This window comes from Macaca fascicularis, chromosome 12, assembly GCF_037993035.2.
Source record: "Macaca fascicularis isolate 582-1 chromosome 12, T2T-MFA8v1.1".
NCBI classification, from domain to species: domain Eukaryota; kingdom Metazoa; phylum Chordata; class Mammalia; order Primates; family Cercopithecidae; genus Macaca; species Macaca fascicularis.
In genome coordinates this window covers 74,395,521-74,419,606 of record NC_088386.1, presented here as the reverse complement: position 1 = coordinate 74,419,606, position 24,086 = coordinate 74,395,521, and the positions used below count along the sequence as shown (strand labels likewise).

The following is a 24,086-nucleotide window of genomic DNA, read 5'->3' as shown; positions in this document are numbered from 1 at the left end:
GGGACTGTGCTCAGGATAGACAGACAAATGGTTTTCCTCCAGCCCCCTAAGTTTTCACCCCCTGTAGGTTTTCTCAGGTTGTCTCTCTGAAGTTGAGTTTTACTGTAATTGAAACTGGAAAAAGAAAAATGAATGAATAAGGATGATTTGGCTTTTCTGTTTTCAAGGGGCAGGTACAGGTGGCAGATCTTTTGGCCATCAATGGAACAGGGGAAGATCGGCTCCCACAAGACCTGAAGGTGTCTGCTGACAAGGAGGGTGGCGTCCAGGGCCTGCTCCTGCCTGAAGACATGCTCTCAGGGGAAGAATATGAGTGTGTCTCACCTGATGACATCTCCTTGCCTCCTCTCCCAGGAAGCCCTGAGTCCCCCCTTGCACCATCTGACATGGAGGTGGAAGAGCCTGTCAGCTCCTCCCTCAGCCTTCACATAGGCAGCTATGCGGTGCAGGCTGGGACCAGCAGCCCAGGGAATGCCCAGGAATCTGTTCTTCCACCACCTGTTGCATTTGCGGATGCATGCAATGATAAGAGAGAAACATTTTCAAGTCATTTTGAGAGGCCCTACCTCCAGTTCAAAGCCGAGCCCCCACTAACCTCCAGAGGATTCCTGGAAAAGAGTACTGCCTTACACAGAATCAGTGCTGAACATCCAGAGAGCATGATGAGTGAAGTGCATGAGAGAGCTTTACAGCAGCACCCTCAGGCTCAGGGCGGTTTGCTAGAAACACGGGAGAAAATGCATGCTGATAATAACTTCACTAAAATCCAAGATAGGCTGCATGCTTCCCCTGATGCATTCTCAGGCCTCAGGTTTCAATCAGGCACCAGCAGGGGCTATCAGAGGCAAATGGTTCCTCGAGAAGAGATTAAAAGCACGTCAGCAAAGAGCAGCGTGGTCAGCCTAGCTGACCAGGCACCTAATTTCTCCAGGCTCCTGTCTAATGTAACTGTCATGGAAGGTTCTCCAGTGACTTTGGAAGTTGAAGTAACAGGATTTCCAGAGCCTACACTGACATGGTGGGTAGCCTATAATGACAAGCCATAAATGGAAACAAATTCAGTCACAGAGAAAAATCATTCTGTGAGCACTAACTGAAAGGTTTAGGGCTAGCTGATTAATATTCTATGACACTGCAACTCTGCATGATTCAATCTCACATCAGACCACTCTCATTTTAGAAGCAGCATAGTTAATACCTTTAAGAAAAATAAAAGGTAACCATATAAAGTACTAATAATTTAACAAATTTCCAAAGCACTGTAGGTTGGTTGTGCTTGTTTTTTTCTGTGTTAAACATTCCACATTTCTAAAGATTGTGGGTTGAAATTATTTTCTATTGTCTATTTCTATATAAGCATGGCATCTGCTTGTTTTAACTACCTTTATGCAATTGAAAAATACAAGAATTTGGTTTTTTCTCCTTCTCTCTCATTTACCTCTTTCATCTTTTTCCTCTTTCCAACAGAGTCACACATGTCATCTTTGTAACATTTTGTTTTACTAGGATTTCTTTTTACAAATTTTTTCAATATGAGAGATGGAATAAAAATATTTCTGTCACAGTTGTTCCAGGTGACAGGCAATAAACTCATTTTTGTAAGGTAGTATAATAACTGGGCTGTGAACGATATGATTTCACTCTGGAGACATCATTATTTTTTAGCCTATTTGTTTCAGTAAAAGCAAACTGTAGAATACTGGTTTTGGATTGCCTACTGTTGGTAACAAAAGCAGTTCTTTCTCAATATGTGGGTTACTTTTAAACATTTGGAAAATTCTCATCCTTAAGTAAATTTATTTGAGGACAAAGTTACAAATCTGCGAGACCTAGTTTATACTTATAAACTAAGATTAAGTAAAATAGCATTTATTGATCACAATATTTCAGTAGATATTAAATGATCAGTTTCGATTATTGTGTGTGCCCATTAATGGTACTTGAAATATGAACCAGTTATCTAAGGAACTTATGAGAAAACTCTGGTTTCTCAAATTATTAAAAGAAACTGCACTTGTGCTATATTAGTGCGGTCACTTTTGCTTTTTGTTTTATTGTCTTTATTATTGCATGTTTTTTTACAAATCAGGAGTGTCATATTTATGAATTTTAAAAATATTTAATTCATTATTAAATCTCAGTTCACTCCAAAGAAAAATGTTGTCAGATGTATTTCTTGTTTTTGTCCACACAGTAAATATTAATAATTTGGTTAGTGTGTATGTGGTTAAAGAACCACTGCTACTTACATGTTGTTGAAGAATATCACAGTGTTGTAAACAAATGTTTTGCCATCAGATTTACAACTGTGCTCAAATAGTAACTGACAAGCTTTCAGGATATCATACATTTTTAGGACACCCAGGAAAAGGCAAAGTTATCACTTAGGCAATGGGAACAGAAGACGATTCAGATTTGTCATCCCCCCTGAGTGGTTGATTGTGGGTATAAATAAATAAACAAGAATCTCAGATATACAAAATAAACTATTTGCTTTATAAAAACATGCAGTTAAGCACTCATGTTCATAGGAAACTTTTAGAAATATGTTATTAGTCATAATCCAGTTGCATAAATACCTTTTATATTTACAAGCCATTTTCTTCTAATGAAATTGCTTTAAAAAAATTAAATGAAGTGATTTCATCAGGAGGTGATGTTAAGTCCAGTCCTCTAAAACAGCACATCTGTATTGTCGTGTGGATATCATGGTATGAATATGATGGAGTAGATGAGTCTCACTCCAATACAATTTCTGAGGAGTCCCAGCTGCTGTTCCAGAGTGGCAAAAAGAATAAAGCTGGACAACATGAGGGTGCCATTTCACACCCTAGATAATTGTTACTATAAGCAAATGGTGGCCTAATGTGACCAGATGGTCTGTTTTGTTTTTGTTTTTAGATGTAGCTGTATATCTGAATTTTCATTTGCAATATTCCAATTTTTAAAGGATTTCAAAAAATTCAGTTTTCCAAAAACATTGTCTGAGCCAGTCGAAGCAATTCTCTCCCCACCAGTTGCCAACTTCAGCTTGAAAGATAAACAGCCCATAATACCAGCTACTCAGGAGGCTGAGGGAGGCAGATTGCTTGAAACCAGGAGTTCAAGACCAGTCTGGGTAACACGTGAGATCCTGTCTCTTAAGAAAAATGAAAAATGAAAAACTTAGCCTGCTCATGGTAGTAGGCGCCTGTAGTCCCAGCTACTTGAGAGCCAGAGGTGGGAGGACTGCTTGAGCCCAGGAGTTTGAGGCTGCAGTGATCTCTGATTCTGCTACTGCACTCTAGCCTACTAAAGAAAAAAAGATAAAGAGCCCCACTGGAATTTGTTGTGGCTACAATGTTCCTACTAATCCTAGAGAATATTGTGTGGTAATAGGCCTATTTGCAACCGTTATTAGAACTTGGAAATAATGTGAATGAACAGCAATCCTGACTTTAAAAACTGCCTCTCTGCTTCAGGTACAAGAAGGGCCAGAAACTGTCTACAGATGGGCACTTACAGGTTTTACACAAGGAGACAAGGCATTCCGTGTTCATTCCGAAGGTATGCAAGGGAGACGAAGGCCTCTATGTGGCTCAGGCCCAAAACCCTAGCGGCACTCTCTCTTCCAATGTCATCCTCCATGTGACGGGTAACTGCAGGCCGCCAATCACAAGAATAAACTGGATAACGCTGTGTGTCGTCTATGTTAGTGTGTCCCTAATGTACTGGCTACTCACACAATAACTGTGGTATTGGCACCAATGGACATCATTCTCATGTACCTAAAGAACAATGCCACTGTTTATCTTCCTGCACCTCCTGCAAAGCATCTCCCACCAAGTGTATCTCCAGTCTCATCACCATACCTGTTTGGCCAATACCACTGCTAGGTGAAATAATCGAATTTTCTTGAGTGTTTAATATAGTTGAAAAGCTTGATAAATTATCTGTAGTGGATAAGAACATATTTTTGTGCTCTAGAAAGAGATGTTTTCAACATAATATGCAGCAAAACTATTCTATGCCTACTCCCTCCTAATTTAAGGGTGTGCAGATGAAGGCTGACATTGGCATAGAGATGTGCTAAATTTCAAATACAGTTGTTTATTTATTTTTAATTGTATTTAAAAACATCTCTTTGTAGGGAATATCGGTAGAACTATTGAATTGATGTTGTATTTTTGCATTAGCTGTCCTTTAATTTTGCTTTCCATGTCTTGATCTTTTTACTGAAATGCATTCTGTGTAATTTCAACACAGACGACATTCCTGAGTCTGATGATGACACTGTAAATAATCATTCCTCATGTTGCTCTCACGGATTTGACATTGGAGAATAGACGTGCCATCAACTTTAAATAGAGCTTCCATCTTTTGTCAGCTCTGCATGTCATATAGCAAGATGGAATACAGGTTGCAAGAAAGAACCAGCATTATTCCTGACATTCTATTGATGTGTTTTGAGCAGCAATGTGTACATTGTAACCAGGTGTTTCTGCTTCTAATCTTGATTCTGCTGATGACCATTTTTATACTCTATGGCAAAGTATCTCATTGCCTCAGTTTCCTGTCTGGAAAATGAGTTCATCATCTACCTCTTGGGCAATTGAGAGTTTTCATTTTGTGTCTTTTAAACATCTGGAAAATGGAAAGCACTCTATGAGGGCTAAGGATAATGATATTGTTTAATGTAATTTGTCATCAGACTGGCCTCCTGCTCACTATTTCTTTATTTTTTTTTAGATGCTGTTTTTTTAGAATATTAAATTAAAGGGGTGCTGTTAATATGTAATTTTCAACGAGTTCCATGGGGGAAAGTGATGTTTTATGAATTAGAACTTAAATTCCTATCTAATTTCTTAAGACTGCATTCTTTTCAAAGACTTGAAATTAAACTCAGGAGGATACATTTTGTTTGTTCCAAGGGGAAACATGTAATAGAATGGTATGAGATGAATTCTATCCTTTTATTATAATAATTGTTACTATAATATTGAAGTATTCTATGCCTTTCTGCAACACTTTATTCAGAAAAGATCATTTTTTGGCCTCCTTTTAAAAATAAGCATGAAGTAGGGAGGCATTTGTTTTTTAGATTTTAAATGTAGTCTTACTATGCTGAGGAAAATCTTCAGTTGAAAGAATAATTCATTATAGATTTTTGATGAAGGGAAGAAATTAATTATGTTGCTGGAAGACTGTCTACAAATAACCAAAATATTTAAATATAATATATTCAAGTTGTTATTAAAAAGTTGCTGAATGTTATCTGAAGATGTGAAATGTGTAGTCAAGTAAAAAGTTGGCATATACTTTCTTGTGCTGCATATCCAATTCAATTAAAAAATTAAATCTCCGTTTCCTTCTAAATTTTGATAGAACCATATTAAAAGCTTGTATATACAACATCCTAAGGAATTTCTCTTAACTACTTTTTTTTTCTTTTTTTTTTTTTTTTTTTTTTGAGAAAGACTCTTTCTCCGTTGCCCAGTGCAGTGGTGCCATCTTGGCTTACTGCAACCTCCACCTCCGGGTTCAAGCGATTCTTCTGCTTCAGCCTCCCGAGTAGCTAGGATTATAGGCATGCCTACCTAATGTTTGTGTTTGTAGTAGAAACCAGGTTTCATCATGTTGGCCAGGCTGGGCCTCAGCCTCCCAAAGTGCCAGGATTACAGGTATGAGCCACCATACCCGGCCTCTTGTATCCTTTTTGTCCAATTTCAAATAATGTTCGAATCTTGCCTAACTGCTATTGCCTATGTTGAAGCTAAAGAGTAAAAACCTGTTCATGTCCAAAGAAGGCAGGTGAGACCTGGTAACAAACTGTCTCTCTTCCCACTTTCTCTTTCTTATGAATTTGGCAGGATCTCCCTTCCCATTTTGTCAACATGGTTGAATTTGTGTGTTGAGGTTGTTAGGGCATGGGAATTCCTGGTTTGCTTTTTCTATTGCATGCTTGTTCATGTTAACTCTTTGGGGAGCAGAGTGAGATGCATATATATCCATGGTGTATGATGGAAAAAAGCATGCAAAATCCATTTTGAGAGAGAGAGAGAAAGGTGGGTGTGGGGAGCACAAAGATCAGAAAACAGTACTATGCTGATATTCAAGATATAGTACAGATAGCTTTCTGTGTACCTATCCATCTACCTGTTCCTCTGGGCTATTGATTGACTCCCACAGCAGTAAAGAATAATTATTCAGTTATTCTTCTGGTTATGTTTTAATTTCAAAAACTTAAGTGTGATTTTCCTTTTTGCTGGGATTTCTGTCTTGAGCAAACAATTCTTCTTATGAAAGTATCAATTGCAGTTACTGGTTAAAAACATAAGACCCAGGAAATTTAAGTGTTGTTTCTATTTTAAGGTATATACCTAATTTATAACCATTTACTTCTAGAGAAAATCCTGAATGGTTAGTAATATCAAAAGATTTTCAACAAGAAAACTAAAATGAAAAGAAAGATTAAAAATTATATGTGTTACAGCTCTTCTAGAATTTGTCTAGCAGGTTTTCTGGTGAAAATTAAACTCAAGATTTTCACCAGAAAACTTTTTAAAACTTCCAAACTCTTAAACAAATTGTAAATACTTGATACTTCAAAGAACTGCAAAACAAAATGTTTTTAAGTTTTCATAAGGCAAAATCATTGAGTTTTCCAGCTTTGATTTTCCAATAAAAGGACGTATAAATATTTGGTGGTAGTTTTTCACACTCAATTCCAAGATAAATTTACCTTAGGAATCTTTACATTTGAATCTCTGAATATTCTATGATATTTAAAATATTTGAACAAGATGCAGACAATTTTTTAGCTATTTTAATCAATAATGGTAACCTCTTTCACTCATAATCAAGACACATACTTAAAATAGATGACTATAAGACTGTCCTAACTGCTTTGCTCAAATTTAAGATTCCTCAAGTAGTTCATAGGCCTTTTACAACCTGGCCTCCCCTCTCCACCCTCTGTTTGATCTCCTCTTATTACCCCCAACCCCTAGCGAAGTGACATTTAACCTCAGGGTTTTCACCTGTCATGCTCTTCTCTCCAGCCCTTTCTTCCTATAACTTTCTTACTATCTTCACCACCCTCTCTTCATGTGACTTAAGTCTTGCTTATGTTCCAGTTCCACTGAGACACAGCTTCCCCTGAAAAGCCTCCTGACCCATCAAGTCCAGAGTAGATGGTCCTGCCATGTGCACTGTCAGCACCTGCACTGCCCAGCCACACCGCTGAATACACACACGGGAATTGCAGGTTTGAGCATCTGTTTCCTCTGGCTATGTGGTAAGAACCTTATCAGCAGGATCCATGACAGCCCTGTTGTCCTTGTATTGCCAGTACCTGAGACACAGTCACACTCAGTAAACTCGTTTGAATTGAATTGTTGCCAAGGGTAAAAAAAAATAAATAAATAAACCTAGCTTGTTTTTCTCCCCTTTTTAGAGAGAGGAGAGGGGAAATGTAAAAAGACAAAGATAATTCTCCCTTCTTATAGACAGGAGTCAATCCAAATCAGGCCCTAACAATGAAGCATGCTTGAAAATTTCTCACCTCACCTGAAAAACTTGTGTGAGAACCCTCCAGACCCTCTGGGCTAGACCCTGATTGAAAATTTCAATTTAAAAATAGATGCTGGCACGAGGGACTAAAATAATAGTGAGGAGGAAAGAGGAAAGGTCGGTCCAGGATTGTTGTTCCTGGATCAATATTGTTCCAACATATGAAAGCGTTCCAACATTTTAAAACATATGTACTCAGGCATAAATCATCATCCGGTATGAGGAAATGGATGCCTCCACTCTCTATGACTAAATCCAAACTGTCAAAACCAGAATTTATGTACTTCTTTAAAACACTACGTAAATGATCAATATTTAATTGTAGCTGGGGCTCAGTAATCTGGGCTGTGAACAGATCTTATTTGAAACCAGTATTTCATACATACTTGTAAATATAAAGAAAGCCAAATCCAAGAACTTAAGAGTATTTGAATTCCAAATGAAGAAAGGAAAGAATATCTTATTTTGTTCTGCTTTATGTTTGTCTTTATTCATGACCATTTCTTACTAAAAATTACCATCTGAAGCTTTTGACGCTCCTGTTGTATGCACGGCATTTTAAGTGCAGCCATGAAATAAGTTAGTTGAAACAAAATAAAATACCTCCTAACAGTATGCTCTGATATTGTGTCAATGTAAATGCCAAAGCATGACAGACTTTTCCATTTATAATAAGCGGAATCTTGAGTTGCATTGGAAAGCTAAAAGATTTGCACTGACTTAAATGAAAAAGTGTCCTTTTTAAAGCAAAAACAATTCATTTTGTCTGTGCTCATCACAGGAGATGAGATTTGAATGCTATCAGTTGTGCATGAATTCAACCTCAAAAACAGGAAGCACACAGCTGTGATTCTGGCCTTTTTCCATGAATCTCCACAGCACTGTTCCTTTTGATGGTGAGAGTTTGTATAACATCAGGAACCATCTGAGCATCAGTGCAGGTTGGAGGCATGACACTCCTCAGGGTGAACAAGCCTTTGTGTTGAGAGTTTGAGTGTTTGGCCTGCTCACTCTTCCTTCTGTTCAACAGCAGTTTCATTTGTGTAACCCAGGACAGGGCAAATCGGATTCCTTGGATCCTCCTTTTTTGTACCATAAAATTAACATCCTATCTTCCTTAAAGAGCAAGAGTGCAGAAATAATTGTATAGACAAGAATGCATGTGTATTCCCAATTCGCACAATAAAAACTGGGTGAAATCAAAATGTATTTTAACCATATGAGTAGATGGAAAAAATAGATCAAATCCAATTTTTCTTTAAACCAGAAAAATAATAGTTACATAACATGACGTTTTCTATCTGTATTCTCATGGCTCCTTGCCATGGCTCTTTTTCCATTTAGAATGCACGTAAACATCAATACTTGTGAAATAGCAGCTCCAGAACTAGGTAATAAAATGAAATCATCTTTTTCCTTTGTCATTCAACAACTGTTCTTTTTACAAGAACTTTATTGATTCAAGTATCTACAAAATGGTATTTTTATCTTACGTATGCATTTTAAAAAATCATGTGATAAAATCTTTTGAGCATAAAAAATCAGTGAAATATAAAAGGACATACTTTATTCATGGCAAATTGTCTCCAGCACATATTATGCTAATGATGGCAGACAGCCACCTCTCTTTGTAATAATTATTATGCACACCCACACACAAACAAGCTGTTGGAAAACAGAGTCAGCTGGAAATGCAGACAAGGTAGGAAACCACTTACTTGGCAGAGTCAGAAAGGCGAATATGCCCATTTGCTCCAGAGCCGCTCCTCTAGCAGCTGCTGCCATGCCAACCCTGCAGGGCCAGCCTTTGATTCAAGTGAATGCAGCTCCAGAAGGTGCCTTTTAAAATGCATTTTTATTCGTTTCTATTACTCTTACAAGAGTAATAGTATTTCTTATCACATTCTGGTCTGGACTAGTAGATTAAATAAGAATGCTTCCCCACTTAAAGAACATAATTTCTGGTGAGAAAATGGGGTCTATGGAAAGATGAAAGATTTGCAGGCTGTGTTCCACTTAGGGGTGGTGACTGGGGATATGTAAAACTAGAAGGGATAAACTGGCTACACAACACGGTGAGGATGCTCAGTGTCAGCTTTGGCTTTCAGCTTCCCTGACTGTGTGAATTTCCTATGGATTCTGGAAATGTTTTTAGGGAACTCCCCGAGAAAAAGTTAGAGACCCCAATAAAATGTTTCTACATGACAATTTTTGTTACCCAGTAAGAGGACTCTACTGGGTTTAGTAGTGTCAAGGTGGACCCTACATCCAGTTCCTGGTGTCTTTATAAGGAGGCCATGGCAGACACAGAGACACAGAGGAGACACACAGGGAGGAGGCAGTACATGACACATGACAACAGAGGCAGAGATTGGAGTAATGCAGCTGCTATCAGCCAAGGTGCACCAGAGATTGCAATCACTGGAAGCTAAAGGAAGTGAGGAAAGATTCTTCCCTAAAGCCCTTGGAGGGAGAATGGTTGCTTTACTTTAGAGTTTGGACTTTTGGATTTCTAGCCTTCTGAACTATGAAATAATACATTTCTGTTGTTTCAAGCCACTCTGTTTGTGGCACTTTGTTATGGCAGCCCTAGGAAGCTAATACAATGACCATGTTTTAGAAGAACCAATACAAGTCTCTGGTAATAAAATTCCTAGAGACCGTTACTGGACACCAGTCAGCCTTTCAAACCAGCACTCCTGTGGTGTGCTGGAATACCTCTGCTTCCTTCTTGATTTGAAGGGATCACCTTGGTACATTTCGGTCAATCAGTAACTTTTCATCTTCTATGTGAACATCACCCCCTAGGTGCACTATGGTGCAAAGAGTTCTAGAGGAAGCTGAAACTATTCACAACAGGGGTCGAGGAAGGCAGAAAGAAAGTTGTGTTTAGACATATAATAAAAGTAAGACTATATACAATAAAAGGAAGGAGAAGAGAGATAAAAAAATGGGATTACTAACAGTCAAAAATTAAGAAATACTGACCTAAACAACACTATCAATCTACTTCATCTAATTGACACATAGAATATGCCATCCAACAAAGGCAAAATACACATTCTTCTCATGCTCACATGGAGCATTTTCTAAGATAGACCACATTCTTGGCCATACATCATACATTAAAAATTTAAAAGAATAATAATTATACAAAAGCAGGTTTACAGACTGCAATGGAATGAAACAAGAAATTAATAACAAAGCTCAAAAATCCAGAAATATTTGTAGATTAAACAGCACACTTCTTTTTTTTTTTTTACACTTTAAGTTCTAGGGTACATATGCACAACGTGCAGGTTTGTTACATACGTATACAGGTCCCATGTTGGTGTGCTGCACCCATTAACTCGTCATTTACATTAGGTATGTCTCCTAATACTATCCCTCCCCCCTCCGCCCTCCCCACAATAGGCCCCGGTGTGTGATGTTCCCCTTCCCGTGTCCAAGTGATCTCATTGTTCAATTCCCACCTATGAGTGAGAACACGCAGTGTTTGGTTTTCTGTTCTTGCAATAGTTTACAGAGAATGATGGTTTCCAGCTGCATCCATGTCCCTACAAAGGACATGAACTCATCCGTTTTTATGGCTGCATAGTATTCCATGGTGTATATGTGCCACATTTTCTTAATCCAGTCTGTCACTGATGGACATTTAGGTTGATTCCAAGTCTTTGCTATTGTGAATAGTGCCACAATAATCATACGTGTGCATGTGTCTTTATAGCAGCATGATTTATCATCCTTTGGGTATATCCCCAATAATGGGATGGCTGGGTCAAATGGTATTTCTAGTTCTATATCCTTGAGGAATCACCACACTGTTTTCCACAATGGTTGAACTAGTTTACAGTCCCGCCAACAGTGTAAAAGTGTTCCTATTTCTCCACATCCTCTCCAGCACCTGTTGTTTCCTGATTTTTTAATGATTGCCATTCTAACTGGTGTGAGATGGTATGTCATTTTGGTTTTGATTTGCATTTCTCTGATGGCGAGTGATGATGAGCATTTTTTCATGTGTCTGTTGGCTGTATGAATGTCTTCTTTTGAGAAGTGTCTGTTCATATCCTTTGCCCACTTTTTGATGGGGTTGTTTTTTTCTTGTAAATTTGTTTGAGTTCTTTGTAGGTTCTGGATATTAGCCCTTTGTCAGATGAGTAGTTTACAAAAATTTTCTCCCATACTGTAGGTTGCCTGTTCACTCTGATAGTAGTTTCTTTTGCTGTGCAGAAGCTCTTTAGCTTCATTAGATCCCAATTGTCAATTTCGGCTTTTGTTGCCGTTGCTTTTGGTGTTTAGACATGAGGTCTTTGCCCATGCCTATGTCCTGAATGGTATTACCTAGGTTTTCTTCTAGGGTTTTTATGGTTTCAGGTCTAACATTTAAGTCTCTAACCCATCTTGAATTAATTTTCATGTAAGGAGTAAGGAAGGGATCCAGTTTCAACTTTCTACTTATGGCCAGCCAATTTTCCCAGCACCTTTTATTAAATAGGGAATCCTTTCCCCATTTCTTGTTTTTGTGAGGTTTGTCAAAGATCAGATGGCTGTAGATGTGTGGTATTATTTCTGAGGGCTCTGTTCTGTTCCATTGGTCTATATGTCTGTTTTGGAACCAGTACCATGCTGTTTTGGTTACTGTAGCCTTGTAGTATAGTTAGAACTGATAGAGATGAAAACCATGACACAAGAACTACGTGACAAATGCACAAGCTTCAGTAACCAACTCAAACAACTGGAAGAAGGAGTATCAGTGATTGAAGATCAAATGAATGAATGAAGCGAGAAGAGAAGTTTAGAGAAAAAAGAGTTAAAAGAAATGAACAAAGCCTGCAAGAAATATGGAATTATGTGAAAAGCCCAAATCTACGTCTGATTGGTTTGCCTGAAAGTGACGGGGAAAATGGAACCAAATTGGAAAACACACTGCAGGATATCATCCAGGAGAACCTCCCCAACTCTCCCCAAGGCAGGCCAACATTCAAATTCAGGAAATACAGAGAATGCCACAAAGATACTACTCGAGAAGAGCAACTCCAAGAAACATAATTGTCAGATTCACCAAAGTTGAAATGAAGGAAAAAATGTTAAGGGCAGCCAGAGAGAAAGGTCGGGTTACCCACAAAGGGAAGCCCATCAGACTAACAGCGGATCTCTCAGCAGAAACTCTACAAGCCAGAAGAGAGTAGGAGCCATTATTCAATATTCTTAAAGAAAAGAATTTTCAACCCAGAATTTCGTATCCAGCCAAACTAAGTTTCATAAGTGAAGGAGAAATAAAATCCTTTACACATAAGCAAATGCTTAAAGATTTTGTCACCACCAGGCCTGCCCAACAAGAGATCCTGAAGGAAGCATTAAACATGAAAAGGAACAAGTGGTACCAGCCATTGCAAAAACATGTCAAAATGTAAAGTCCATCAATGCTAGGAAGAAACGGCATCAACTAATGAGCAAAATAACCAGCTAATATCATAATGACAGGATCAAGTTCACACATAACAATATTAACCTTAAATGTAAATGGACTAAATGGTCCAATTAAAAGACACAGACTGGCAAATTGGATAAAGAGTCAAGACCCATCAGTTTGCTGTATTCAGGAGATGCATCTCACATGCAGAGACACACATAGGCTCAAAATAAAGGGATGCAGGAAGATCTACCAAGCAAATGGAAAACAAAAAAAAGCAGGGGTTGCAATCCTAGTCTCTGATAAAACAGACTTTAAACCATCAAAGATCAAAAGAGACAAAGAAGGCCATTACATTGTGGTAAAGGGATCAATTCATCAGGAAGAGCTAACTATCCTAAATATATATGCATCCAATACAGGAACACTCAGATTCATAAAGCAAGTCCTTAGAGATTTACAAAGAGACTTAGACTCCCATACAATAATAATGGGAGATTTTAACACCTCTTTGTCAACATTAGATAGAACAACGAGACAGAAAGTTAACAAGGATATCCAGGAATTGAACTCAACTCTACACCAAGCAGATCTAATAGACATCTACAGAACTCTCCACCCCAAATCAACAGAATATACATTCTTCTCAGCACCACATCATGCTTATTCCAAAATTGACCACATAGTTGGAAGTAAAGCACACCTCAGCAAGTGTAAAAGAACAGAAATTATAACAAACTATCTCTCAGACCACAGTGCAATCAAACTAGAACTCAGGACTAAGAAACTCAATCAAAACCGCTCAACTACATGGAAACTGAACAACCTGCTCCTGAATGACTACTGGGTACATAATGAAATGAAGGCAGAAATAAAGATGTTCTTTGAAACCAATGAGAACAAAGATACAACATACCAGAATCTCTGGGACACATTTAAAGCAGTGTGTAGAGGGAAATTTATAGCACTAAATGCCCACAAGAGAAAGCAGGAAAGATCTAAAATTGACACCCTAACATCACAATTAAAAGAACTAGAGAAGCAAGAGCAAACACATTCAAAAGCTAGCAGAAGGCAAGAAATAACTAAGATCAGAGCAGAACTGAAGGAGATAGAAACACAAAAAACCCTCCAAAAATCAATGAATCCAGGAGCTGGTTTTCTGAAAAGGTCAACAAAATTGATAGACCACTAGCAAGACTAAGAAAGAAGAAAAGAGAGAAGAATCAAATCGACGCAATAAAAAATGATAAAAGGGATATCACCACCGACCCCACAGAAATACAAACTACCATCAAAGAATACTGTAAACACCTCTATGCAAATAAACTAGAAAACCTAGAAGAAATGGATAATTTCCTGGACACTTACACTCTTCCAAGACTAAACCAGGAGGAAGTTGAATCCCTGAATAAACCAATAGTAGGCTCTGAAATTGAGGCAATAATTAATAGCCTACTAACCAAAAAAAGTCCAGGACCAGATGGATTCACAGTCGAATTCTACCAGAGGTACAAGGAGGAGTTGGTACCATTCCTTCTGAAACTATTCCAATCAATAGAAAAAGAGGGAATCCTCCCTAACTCATTTTATGAGGCCAACATCATCCTGATACCAAAGCCTGGCAGAGACACAACAAATAAAGAGAATTTTAGACCAATATCCCTGATGAACATCGATGCAAAAATCCTCAACAAAATACTGGCAAACCTAATCCAGCAGCACATCAAAAAGTTTATCCACCATGATGAAGTGGGCTTCATCCCTGGGATGCAAGGCTGGTTCAACATATGCAAATCAATAAGCGTAATCCAGCATATAAACAGAACCAAAGACAAAAACCACATGATTATCTCAATAGATGCAGAAAAGGCGTTTGACAACATTCAACAGCCCTTCATGCTAAAAACTCTCAATAAAGTCAGTATTGATGGAACGTATCTCAAAATAATAAGAGCTATTTATGACAAACCCACAGCCAATATCATACTGAATGGGCAAAAACTGGAAGCATTCCCTTTGAAAACTGGCACAAGACAGGGATGCCCTCTCTCACCATTCCTATTCAACATAGTGTTGGAAGTTCTGGCTAGGGCAATCAGGCAAGAGAAAGAAATCAAGGGTATTCAGTTACGAAAAAAAGAAGTCAACTTGTCCCTGTTTGCAGATGACATGATTGTATATTTAGAAAACCCTATCGTCTCAGCCCAAAATTTCCTTAAACTGATAAGCAACTTCAGCAAAGTCTCAGGATACAAAATCAATGTGCAAAAATCACAAGCATTCTTATACACCAATGACAGACAAACAGAGAGCCAAATCATGAGTGAACTCCCATTCACAATAGCTTCAAAGAGAATAAAATACCTAGGAATCCAACTGACAAGGGATGTGAAGGACCTCTTCAAGGAGAACTACAAACCACTGCTCAGTGAAGTAAAAGAGGACACAAACAAATGGAAGAACATACTATGCTCATGGATAGGAAGAAGCAATATTGTGAAAATGGTCATACTGCCCAAGGTAATTTATAGATTCAATGCCATCCCCATTAAGCTACCAATGACTTTCTTCACAGAATTGGAAAAATCTGCTTTAAAGTTCATACAGAACCAAAAAAGAGCCCGCATTGCCAAGACAATCCTAAGCCAAAAGAACAAAGCTGAAGGCATCACGCTACCTGACTTCAAACTATACTAAACAGCACACCTCTAAATAACATGTAGATCAAAAACAGATCTCAATAAGGATTTTAGATGTTTTGAAAAATACAAAATTACAAATAAAACATCAAAATATGTGGGATGTAGAAAAATAGTGTGTAGAGGAAAATGTTTAGCATTAAACGCATATATTAGAAAGAAAAAAATCTAAAATCAACCTGAGCTGTCACCTTAGGAAACTAGAGAAAGAAAAGTGATTTAAGCCTAAAGCAAGCAGAATAAAAGAAAGCTTAAAAATGAGAGTGTAAATCAATGACATTGAAAACAGGAAAATAATAGAGAAAATCAATGAAAACAAAAGTTGTTCTCTGAGCAGATCAATAAAATTGATATACTTTTAGCCAGGATAACCAAGAAAAGAGAGAAGACAAAAATTACCAATATTAGAAATGAAAGAAGGGTCACCACTACTGATCTATGCACATTAAAAGAATAACAAGGGGTACTATGAACAACTCTAAGCCCACAAATTTGATAACTGAAATGAAATAGATCAATTCCTTGAAAGACAGCCTGCCAAAACTCACACAAGCAGAAATAGAAAACCTGAAAAGCCCTTTATCTGTTAGATATACTGAACCAATAATTAACAACTTTCCAAAAAAGAAAACACAAGGCCTAGATGATTTCACTGATAAATTTACCAAACATTTAAAGGGGAAAAAATAGCCATTCTCCACCATCTCTTCCAGAAAATAGAAGCAGAGAGAACTCTTTTTAAACTTGTTCTCTTGGGTCAGAATTACTCTAATAGTAAAACCAGGTAAAGGTATTACAAGAAATGAAAACTAAAAACCGATATCTCCCATGAATATAATTACAAAAATCCTCAACACAACACTAATAAGTCAAATCTAACAGTGGATAAAAAGAATGCCACACAAGACATGGGATTTGTTCTAGGTATATATAGCTCTTTCAAAATTCAAAAATCAATCAGTGAATCCACCACATCCACAGGCAAAAGAAGAAAAATAAGATAATTATATCAATTGATGCAGAAATAACATTTGACAAAAATCTAATATGTGTTCATGATAATTTTTAAAAACTGTCAGAAAACTAGTAGCAGAGGAAACTTCCTCAACTTGATAAAGAACATCTATAAAAACCTGTAACTAACATCATACTTAAGGACATCCTCTCTTACCACTCTTATTCAATGTTGACTGGAAACACTAGTGAGTGGACAGGAAAACATAAAAGTTATGAAGATTTTAAAAGAAATAAAACTAATTTGATTTATAGACATCATGACTTTCTACCTAGAAAATCCCAAAGAATCTACAAAAAACTCTTGAAACTAATCAGAGTACACAAAATCACCAAAGCAGAAGATCTGCAACAACTGCTCTCGAGAAAAAGCTAGGGAGCTGTCAGTGTAGTGATCAGGCATCTCCAGAGACCAAGGCAAAGGCAGGCTGTAAGAAATTGCCCCTTTTCTGTACATTGGTTACAGACATTATGAAAACCTGAAATCTAGTTGCGACATGTCACGCTTGCTTTTTCTTGTACCTTCCTCTGATATTTTGGTGGGGGTGGGGGCAGATTTGAGAGAGGTAAATTACTTGAAGAAGATGATGCTCACCAGAATGAGGGAATGCTTGATGTGGAACATAAATCAAATTTGATCATTAACTGCCATTGTCATTATCAACAGATCAAGATAGAAAAAATAGAAATTGTGATTACAGGATTGCTGAGCTGGGCTTTCTCCAATAATAACATGACCAAAATAAAATAAAAGAAGTCCTTTTGGCCTCTGACATCACATCCTGGAGTAGATGATTTACCAGTTGGTCATCTGCTGTGCTGCAAGAATGAATGTAGCTACCGTGGATATGTACTTTCCTATCAGCAAGGATAGGCCCCGGCTGCTAGTATTATTTCTAAGATTTCTTCTTAGAAACCTAAGCTAAAATATGCGAACCTCTGTATTATACCTTAAAAAGCAGTATTTCATAAAGTCATATTTTAGTTTGTTAATTCATTAAATGATAGAATACACATGGCTATTTTGGCACTTATAGTTAACTAGAAACTTTTCAATGAAACTAATTGTTTTATATTATCTAAATGTTAAATATAATTATTTTCTTCATTTCCTTTAAACATTTTCTTGAGGGTAATTTTTGGTCTTATATGTCAATATTCTAAATTATTATGGCATTGTACTTTGTCACTTAAAAGAAAACGAACTGATGCACCACAAAAGCCAAGTATTAAACTTGTATTTTATCAAAGGCCTTGTAAATATAGTAGTGTAAGCAGTAGAGCACTGTAAAGACCCCATCTGGGACTTATAAATGGATATACAAAGTACCTATTATAGGTTTTGTTCAAATCTATGGCAATACATTGTATAATTGCACCAATACTGATTTACTTTGAGAACCCAAAATGGATTATGAACACCATGAAAGATGGCCCAGGTTTAACAGGATGTTCCTGGACAAGTCAGGAGCACAGTCTAAGGTACAGGGGCTGGTCCTCAGTTGCAGCGGACTTTTTTTTTTTTTTTCTTTTTTTTAGACAAAGTCTCGCTCTTGTCGCCCAGGCTGGAGTGCAGTGGCGTGATCTCGGCTCACTGCAACCTCTGCCTCCCGGGTTCAAGCAATTCTCCTGCCTCAGCCTCCTGAGTAGCTGGCATTACAGGTACATGCCACCATGCTGGCTAATTTTTGTACTTTTAATAGAGACGGGGTTTCTCCATGTTGGCCAGACTAGTCCCAAACTCTTGACCTCAGGTGATCCACCTGCCTCAGCCTCCCAAAATGCTGGCATGAGCCACTGTGCCCGGCCACAGCTGACTTTTCCTTGGCACATGAGTCTCATTCCTCTGTGCTCTGACTCTAATCCATTCTAGGCAAAAATTAAATCAGTGAAAGGAATGATACCATCTCATAGAGAATCTCAGAATTAGAAAAGCCTGTACCATTTCTTTAAATGTAAGAGATTCTTGGTTGGCTGAATCAAAATTATATAGCAGAGTGTGTTATATGCCATAAGGATCACTGTGAATGAATAAAAACTATTTCAAGAGTTTTGAATCTTTGCTATATGTGTGTGTGTGTGCATGAGTTCTTACTTGTATGAATTCAGTAATACATAAAATGCCCAGGTGATATGTGATGTGATTAGGTTAGAAAAACACCTCATGCTAATGGCCCCAGTGCCATTAGCAACTTATGGCCTAGATTTGATGAAGAAATACGCTTCTCTCATTTTAACAGTGGTATCATACAGAGAGTTATTTATATGCATGCTCTGGATAAAAAGCTCAGCACAACTCCAGTTTTAAAATAGATAATTAAAAATCTGTATATTTCAAACAAGATTTCCAGATAGCTGTTGGAGGGTGGGAGATACTGTTAAGATATGTGTACACATATATCAACCTCAAATGTAAATTCATTTAAATTCTTCATTGATAGCAAACCAAAAAGAATTATTTCTAAACAGAACTTAGAAGTTACTTTAATTTTAGTGTAATAACAACATCATAACATCATAAATCTTAGCTGAGAAGCAGCTGTTGGTTTTTTTCAATCCATTAGTTATGGTATTTCAAGCTTCCATAAAAGTACTGAATCTAGATCTTTAAAGATGAATTTTTCTAGTTCATATCTTTAGGTTACTAAAGCAGACATGATTACTGCAGGAACAAATGTTTTGTGTGTTTATTTCTTTTTTATTGCTAATGGTTTATATGCTAATAATAAAATGTATATTATGTCTACTAAATACCTGGAAACAACAGAATTTACTTGCCTGTTTCTTAGCTTTACTGGGAATTCCTTAAAGTATAATTTGACATTAAGTTCCTGTAAAGGTAATAAATTTAATCTGAATATCTCATTCAAACTTTTGCAGATAGGGGATGCTTATTCTTGTATAAATATTGACTCAAAATGCTCTTAATAAATGCCATTTCTCCAATTCAAGAGAAAAAATGATGATGGTGGTTAATATTTAACCACCATTAACATATACCTATTAAACATTCCATTGCAGAATAGTGGTTTGTTTTATGGAAGGACAGTAATCAAAGCAAGTTAAGACAGTTTTCTATAGTCAAATGTACTGGCTTCTCATTGTGCTATATTCCTTTTCATGTGTGGACACATGGAGAAATATTTCTTTTTCCACCAATCTGAAACTTTGCAGGTTGGCTCAAACAGACTCCATATACAGTGCAAAGATTACATGGTTATATTTATAACACCAACAGACATATTTGAAATCAGAGTATAACTGATATTTAAATTATATGACATTGGCTGTGTATGTTACTGAAAATAAATTACAACCAATCTTCATTTTTGTTTTAAATTTCTAATGATGGATATGCCTTTATATGTCTAATATAAACATTTCCATTTAGAGATAACATAGATGAGATAAATGGCTCTCTATTGATGTTGCCCTGAGAAACCTAGGGCCATCTGAATCCTTTTTAATTGGGTAAATGTAGGCTTTTTGTTGAGGTTATCATGTACCTTTATGCAAGTAAATCGAAGTCCTAAATATTGCTTATTAAAATAGTGGAACACTGAATATCATGCTTTTGAGCCCGGTCTCAATCTTGTATTCTTAGAGAAGGGAGTACTTGTTTTAAAGAATTGAAGTATTCTGTATTACTCCTCTTAAAATGTTACTATTTGGAAGAGCTAAAGACCTAAATTCTAATCCTAGCTTTGCTACAGAAAAACTCTGAGGATTTAGGCAACTAAAATCTTTGACCCTCATGTTCCTTGCCTGTGAATTATGGTGCAAAATAGACCACTTCTAAATGTGCGTCTAGCTCTCACTGATCTCTAAGGGGTATTAAACACACAATGTGTTCTTGATTTTCTCATTGGAACAGGTGGATGATATTGCCAAGCACTTGGTGTTTGGGGCCAAATGATCAAGAGACCAGTCAAGGTTTAGAACAAAATTTTAAGGAAATTTCCTGGGAAGCAGAAGACAGATAAGGTAATAATTTTGTTTGCTCAGAATAGTGTACTTTTTTGGCAGTCATAAAAAATTCTATTTATTCAATAAAGAAAAAATATAAATATATATATATGATTGTAGGACTTCAAATATGGTTCACTAAAAACTTGGTGTACCAAACACAATCAGGCTCTTATTCACCCCCAAAAGTCCCAGCCTTGAAGCCCTTTCATGCAGTTGTGGCTTTGTTGAGTGATGAAATAACTGGGAATATAGCACATAGTAGTTGATAAAAAATTTATCCCTATGTTAGAAAAAAGAAAGTCAGCATAGATATTGTCATTCTCTAGAGAAATGCAACCCTAGTTTAACATTTGTTTTGTGTCCAATGAGTATTATAAAAATGCATAGTGGTATAATAGAACATAGAAAATAATATGCCTAATGTAAATGACGAGTTAATGGGTGCAGCACACCAATATGGCACACGTATACATATGTAACAAACCTGCACGTTGTGCACATGTACCTTAGAACTTAAAGTATAATTAAAGAAAAAGAACATAGAAAATGAAAAGTCACTTTGACATGTTTAACATGTGGAACCTTGAGGAACTTTGTAGATAGATACCCTTATAAGACTGTAGCACTCTAAACAGGGCTATCAAAATGTCCACCCACATGATACTTGCTTTAATGAAAAGCTCAGTACCAGTTTCAGACAATTTAAAAATCTTAGCCTTTATTATATTGAAATTAAGTCAAATTATTTTTCCATTATGATCCCTTTTGAAATAAGCTTTCACACATTTCTAATGCTTTCTTCAGAACAGCTCATATAAATTAATTTTTTTAAAAAAAATTCTTTCATTTCAATTTAATCTATTAATACTTTAGATCTCATTCTCAGGTAAAAATTACTTTATTGCATGTAAAGTAATTGCAAATAGCATATAGTTCACAATTTTTTTCCAAATTAAGCTTGAGCCTGTATAAAAATATTTTTAAATGCCCAACAATATTCAGATATTATTTGCCATGTTTCTGTTTTCATAGGAAGAGATAATATGTTTCATAAAACTACATATCTAAAAGGATAATCTGATTTGTAAAATTATAAATTTTAGTTTTCAGCCAAAACCACCCTGAACGTGAACTTATCAGAATCTTGTCTGAGTAACTGCAACCCCTCCGCCAACCTTAAAAAACACACCACAGCCCCACTCTCCACCAGTGTGGCCAAACTAAGGGAAACAAGAAGCAGGAACATAGCTACACAGGTCAGAGCCAAATACGAAGAGTAAAAATAGTACCTTGAGCTTTCAGAACCACAAATTTTCAAAGTGAGCCAGAGGGCAGAGCAGCAGCTACATTTTCAAACAGAAGTAACTACATCTTTCTAATCAACTGCCGTGTTATGGAACATAAACTGCAGGAAATGATGTCTTAATGTCCTTTTCTGTATCAGATAAGCAGGAGGAGGTATCAGTGGTGTGCTTTACTTAGTGAGTGAAGCTTAATAAATATATTCAATAAATATCTTCCACTTATGTCCTTTAATGCAGTAGAATGCTTTTCAAAAACCATTCAATTTCTGTGTACGTTGACCAGAAAGTGTTCTACATAAAAAAACTGTATTTTGCTTGGGTTTTGAGATGAATGTTTCATGAGATAGCTGTCTATGTATGAAAATTATTTAAATATGAGGAAAATGTGATATTCATCCTGTATTTCTCTGAAGCAGGATTTTTCAACCTTGATACAAGGTTGACATTTGGGACCAGATAATTATATGTTTTTTGGGGGTTGTCCTATACATCGTAGGATATTTAGCAGCATTTATGGCCTCTACCCACTGGATGTCATTAGCACCTCCACCCTCAGATGTAACAACCACAGTGTCTCCAAATGTTGCCAAATATCCCCTGGCAGAAAATCATCCCTGGTTGAGAACCACTATTTAAGGAAGCAAGATAGCATAAGCTTGGTCAAGATTACATGTTGGTGTTTTGTCAGTACAATTTAGAAAATAAAATCCAGCAAATAGCGTGGTCTTCACAAAGCAATTTTACTGTTTCTTAATTATTGAAACTTTTTCTTATTTTTGTTCTTCTTCTTAAATGGATTAGTTGTCCTGGGTGGATTAGTAAATAGTTTTAATTAGTTGAATAAATTTGTTATGAGAGCTAAAATTCCTGACATACCATTGCCCTGACATACCAGCAAAATGATAATGATGATATTCAATTAAACATATCAAATAAAAGCCTGCAAAATTCAACAGACTGAAGTCCATATTCTGGAATTTGACAGAAAAAAAATTGTGGAGGTTATAATTTTTTGACAAAGAGGCCCCTAAGTACACTTGCAATCAATGGCTACATGCATAGTTCAAAATGTCATCTTTATTACTTCTGTTTAAATTTGTTTCTAGAATAGTCTCCAAGAATGTAGCTTTTTCACTTTGGAAACTCTTACTCAGACAGATCTCCAGTAAAGCATGGTAATGTAGTAGCTTAAGAACAAGTTCCTCCTTCTATCTGCCCTTCTTTCTCCCTTATATGTGAGGAAAGTGGAATTTCACAAGATGACTCTATTCAAGAGTCTTGATAAAAGTCACCTTTACGAATGCTTTTACACTGTTTTGGGAAGTGTAAATTAGTTCAACCATTGTGAAAGACAGTGTGGCAATTCCTTGAAGATATAGAATGAGAAATACCATTTGGCCCAGCAATCCCATTACTGGGTATATACCCAAAAGAATATAAGTCATTCTGTTATAAAAATACATGCCCACATATGTTCACTGCAGCACTATTCACAATAGCAAAAACATGAAATCAACCCAAACACCCATCAATGATAGACTGGATAAAGAAAATGTGGTACATATACACCATGGAATACTATGCAGCCATAAAAAGGAATGAGATCATGTCCTTTGCAGGAACATGGATGGAACTGGAAGCCATTATCTTCAGGAAGCTAACAAAGGAACAGAAAACCAAACACCACATGTTCTCACTTATAAGTGGCAGTTGAACAATCAGAACAGATGGACACAGGGAGGGGAACAACACACCCTGGGGCCTGTTGAGGGTTGGGGGAGGGAGAACATCAAGATGAATAGCTAATGCATGTGAGGCTTAATACTTAGGTGATGGGTTGATAGGTACAGCAAACCACCATGGCACATGTTTACCTATGTAACAAACCTGCACATGCTGCACATGTATCCTGGAACTTAAAATTTTAAAAAGTCACCTTTATGGGTTTTGTTTTTGTTTTTACTTTTGCTTTTGGTTTTCCAGTCAGGGGAATATTGATAATTGCTAAACATTAGGAGGTGGTAAGAATGCAGTAAAAAAAACTTTGACATTGTTTAGAAAGACTTCTGAAAATGAGCATATTGAAAATATTGCATATGTGGGCCAGGCGCAGCGGCTCACACCTGTAATCCC

The 24,086-nt window shown here is 36.8% G+C and overlaps 1 protein-coding gene, 1 long non-coding RNA gene and 1 other non-coding gene across 6 annotated transcripts in view; 2 read left to right on the top strand and 1 right to left on the bottom strand.

Annotated features, from left to right (window-relative positions):
• The window catches only part of CCDC141 (coiled-coil domain containing 141), a 210,274-nt gene extending 203,595 nt beyond the window's left edge, over nt 1–6,679 (top strand). Inside the window, exons 23-24 of one of the 2 annotated variants that reach the window (XM_015432436.4) lie at nt 168–1,018; nt 3,462–6,679. In XM_015432436.4, coding sequence (XP_015287922.3) covers nt 168–1,018; nt 3,462–3,729 — 1,119 coding nt within the window. In that variant the 3' untranslated portion in view covers nt 3,730–6,679. The remainder of the gene's footprint in view (nt 1–167; nt 1,019–3,461) is intronic. The other variant, XM_074009537.1, reaches the window with a different exon arrangement.
• The window catches only part of LOC107126920 (uncharacterized), a 195,756-nt gene that overhangs the window by 135,538 nt on the left and 36,132 nt on the right, over nt 1–24,086 (bottom strand). The gene's annotated exons all lie outside the window — the stretch shown is intronic.
• Nucleotides 6,462–6,520, top strand: LOC123568144 (U7 small nuclear RNA). Its single transcript, XR_006691365.1, has one exon. It is a non-coding gene; the product is annotated as a U7 small nuclear RNA (small nuclear RNA).